The 3,600-nt window shown below is 34.6% G+C and overlaps 1 protein-coding gene across 1 annotated transcript; it reads right to left on the bottom strand.

Moving 5' to 3' along the window:
- Positions 1–1,278: 1,278 nt before the first annotated feature.
- LOC139875235 (F-box/LRR-repeat protein At3g26922-like) lies at positions 1,279–3,184 on the bottom strand. The gene is made up of 3 exons (XM_071862577.1): positions 2,774–3,184; positions 1,661–1,831; positions 1,279–1,566 (listed from the first exon to the last, which is right to left on the bottom strand). Exons 1-3 carry the CDS (start codon positions 3,182–3,184, stop codon positions 1,279–1,281), a joined length of 870 nt encoding a protein of 289 aa, XP_071718678.1.
- Positions 3,185–3,600: the final 416 nt, after the last annotated feature.

Here is a 3,600-nt window from a genome sequence, read left to right as displayed (position 1 = left end):
TACTTCTTATTTACTTGTTCTTTGCTTTACCATGAGTAGCTAAATATTTAGTATTCAATTAGATGCATGAACCTAGGTGATGGATTGCGATCTTTTGGTTAATAACAATTAATTAAAATTACACAAGGTTAATGTCTAGCTAAGATCCACTGTTATTAAAGCTTATTGATTGTTAAATCACGGAAGTTATTAATTAACTAACGACAGTTAAATTGATTAATAGCTTTTACTAGATTATTGAACGTGAATAATTTAGGAATACGTGAGATTTTATGAGGGATACCGATAATAAAATTAATCGTATAGTGGTTGAACTTGGAATTAGTTGCAATAATTGTGAGGTTGTAAGGGACACCAAACCAACCTAAGTTAGATTATAATCTTGAGTAATATCATTGTGAATTGGTTAGTAACTCTAGGTTAACGACAGTTATACTTAGGTTATTAGTCTTAAACTGTAGGAATCGACAGATAAATACAGTGTCACATCTTTGTAATTGTTTACTTAACGAGTTTAAACGAGCAATACTAGCCTAGAGAATTGTAGCTAAGTGGATACCCTTGCTTCTTATTGAATTAAGTTTAATTTACTTTCGCGTTTAATCTGTTTTACAACAAAACCCTTTTAAATCTTAGAATAATTAATAGTTCAAGTTTTCAATTACCTGCTCTCTGTGGAACGAATTGGTCAAATACTTGTTTAGTTACTACACGAACTGGTTATAGTTGCCTGTATTGTGTGATAATCGATAGGTATTTAGCTAATAATTTAGAGTATGAAATTACACATCAGTAAAATATACACCACAAATCTATAGTGTTATACATATTTATAATTTATAGTTATAATTTCAGTAGTAGCCCCTGTATCATGAGCTGCTGTGTACAATTCTTGTAGATTTCTCAAGTAAGCAAGCAAACCACAAAAAAATACCGAAAGGTAGTAACGTTTGTACCTGACAAGTTGGAAAGCAGACATTGTCATGACTAATCAAGAAAGAACAAGGAAAGTATTGATTACAGTGTGCACAAGCTACCATACCTACAATCGTTCTATACAATAACTGACGAACCAAGAAATGCTTCCTGCTATGGCATACATTATTGGTCTTAACAACAACCATGGACCATTTTTTTTATAAGCTACCAGGAAACATGTGTTGCAAGTTGCAACTTTTGCATTAATTCTCTAGTACCCAGCATACAAAGCATGGAAAACAAAAACATCACCATGAGATATTCAAATCTCAATGTAATTAGAAGTTGTTAAGGAAATGGCTACGGATTTAAATAAAGAAGCTCTGCTTTCGAGGAAGCTCGTGGAAACTGCATAACATGTTTAGCAATGTTGAGTCTTTGATGAACATCAGTTACATTAGGTTGGATGGACAATTTTTCAAGAGTGTGAGAATGAGCAAGTAAAAGCTTTATAAAGAGCAACACGGGTCTCGATCCATCTACACGTGTGATTTCTATAGTTTTTAACTGAATCAATGTCTGACCCAAACAGTTTGACGCTTCCAAATAACGTAATGCTGGTGTGACATCAAAACGCAAGTGCTGAGACTAGAAAAAAAAATAAACATTAAAAGGTAGAAATTGCATTGACACCAAACTTATTTGCTATATAAGCATATAAAAGAAGTTTGACTTTATTTACCATCTGGGAGTTCATCATATGAAGTTGTTCAAGGTTAGGTGAGTTTCGAAGCATACAAAGAGCACCTTGAAGTTGATCCATATCACCAAAGTTGATGTTTACGATCTTAAGAATCTTTAAACTATTAGCCTTGTTTGGAAGCAAGTTGGATATGTTTTCTGCAACAAAAAGCTAGGAAAGTGAAAGTGAGATTTCCAGTTACAAAAGAAAATCTAAAAACTGCTATAAATTGGACTAGAAAGGTATTCTCTTTGTACAAACTTGATATGATAGAGAACAGTATTTTATTTTATTTTTATTATTTTTTTTTTTTTTGAAAGGCAAGTTGTCGGCATCACCCAGAGGGGAATTAACCACATTCGCGATCATTTGCCACGCACGCACGCACTATCGGGAGGAACCTGAATCGGATTGCGGGAACCCGATCCTTAAACCATCCCGAGCGGCAGGTGGACTGGGTTTGAATCCTGAATGGTTTCGGGAAAAAAAAACCTTAGAGTTATGGTCATCCATATTTCATGCAGATTAATTAAGAGTGTCAGCTGAGCGAAGCTCGAACTCACGACCTCAACCCAAGGAATGGAGATTCCACTCAGCTAGAAGCGCGGCGGTGATAGAGAACAGTATTAAACATTACAATTTAAAGTTCAAATCATACCTTAAGAAAAAAAACCATCCATGGTAAAATACACAAGATTGGGCAAGTTAATTAAATTCGTTGCATAATTCATTTTTTCATCACCTAAAATGGATTGGTTGAAAGCTAAACCAAGTCTAGTAAGACATCGATTGTGCCATAACACAAGAAACAAGGCATCGGGGCAACAGTTGAGAAGTAAAGTTTGCATCTTTGTAGTCTTAATGTTGAAATTGTGAACATTGATGCATTTTATCATGTGCAACTTCTTAAGCTCTGGTAATTCTATGACAGTTGTACATAAGTTGGCCCCAAATTCAATATTTATGAGGAGGAGATCTTCCAGATAAAGAAATCGCTAGTGGCGGCTTAAAGACGCAGTTTTGAAGTTGTAATTTACTCAATTCTAGACAGCGAAACAAACAAGATGGTAGTCGATAACATTTATTAAAATTAGAAAGGATGAGTTCCCGAACATGGCCTTTTGACACAGAAAAAATCCATTGATCGACTTCTTGGAAGCTATCAAGAAACATGTTCGGTATGTAGAGATACACCTTCAAGATAGGACCCTTGAGATAGTTAAAGAGTTGGTTTACAGTCCTTATGAACCCATTAAGACCAAAAGCCCCATTTCTGGCAAACTTTTCAGAGAAATTCTTATCAAGAACCAATGACCCAATAGTGGTCCATTTATACCTCCAGTTTGTTGATAAAATGCTAGTTCTTACAGCATCTTGAATTGGGAGCCGCTCTAAAATCAAGTTTGTTAAGTTGTCTGGCAATTGACTGATTCTATCCTCTTCGGCAGGTGTTACAAACCTCCTCTTATGATTATCTATAATACAGTTTAAGAAATCCAACAGTGAGAAGAAAACCAAACTCATCAAAATACATGGAACAACTTGATACTTTCTGATACACTTCTAAATGTAAATAGAGTTGTCTGTAACATGAGAAAATTGCAACAAACAACATTGAACAAAACAACACATCCAACTTATAAATGACGTTGCCACCCAATTGCAAACTGAGACTAGGCAAACAAACAGTGTGAAGAGAGGATGCAAAACTCTTTGTAAGCACTTTACGACCCCTACAGGCTACACTATTGTGTTTCGATAAAAAAAAATGCGTACACAAATCTATATTTATAGTTATTGCTCTATATAGCTTTCTAAGTTCATTGCAGACTAAACTCAAAAAAACTGATATTTCAACTACGTTTTGACTAGTACTCTAACCCGCTCATATTATATAATTACTGTATACAGTAAACATCTGAAAAATGTAAAATCATGCG

Source organism: Rutidosis leptorrhynchoides, chromosome 11 (assembly GCF_046630445.1).
Source record: "Rutidosis leptorrhynchoides isolate AG116_Rl617_1_P2 chromosome 11, CSIRO_AGI_Rlap_v1, whole genome shotgun sequence".
Lineage (NCBI taxonomy): Eukaryota > Viridiplantae > Streptophyta > Magnoliopsida > Asterales > Asteraceae > Rutidosis > Rutidosis leptorrhynchoides.
The sequence above is the reverse complement of the archived record's forward strand: the minus strand, read 5'-3'. Positions and strand labels throughout refer to the sequence as shown.

What these genes read in the sequence shown, in the direction of transcription:
- LOC139875235 (XM_071862577.1), bottom strand. Translation starts at nt 3,184, where the DNA reads ATGAGTTTGGTTTTCTTCTCACTGTTGGATTTCTTAAACTGTATTATA. An exon ending in TTTCTGTGTCAAAAGGCCAT is followed by an intron (nt 1,832 to 2,773) that starts GTTCGGGAACTC and finishes TCACTTTCCTAG; the next exon opens with CTTTTTGTTGCAGAAAACAT. An exon ending in ATATGATGAACTCCCAGATG is followed by an intron (nt 1,567 to 1,660) that starts GTAAATAAAGTC and finishes TTTTTTTTCTAG; the next exon opens with TCTCAGCACTTGCGTTTTGA.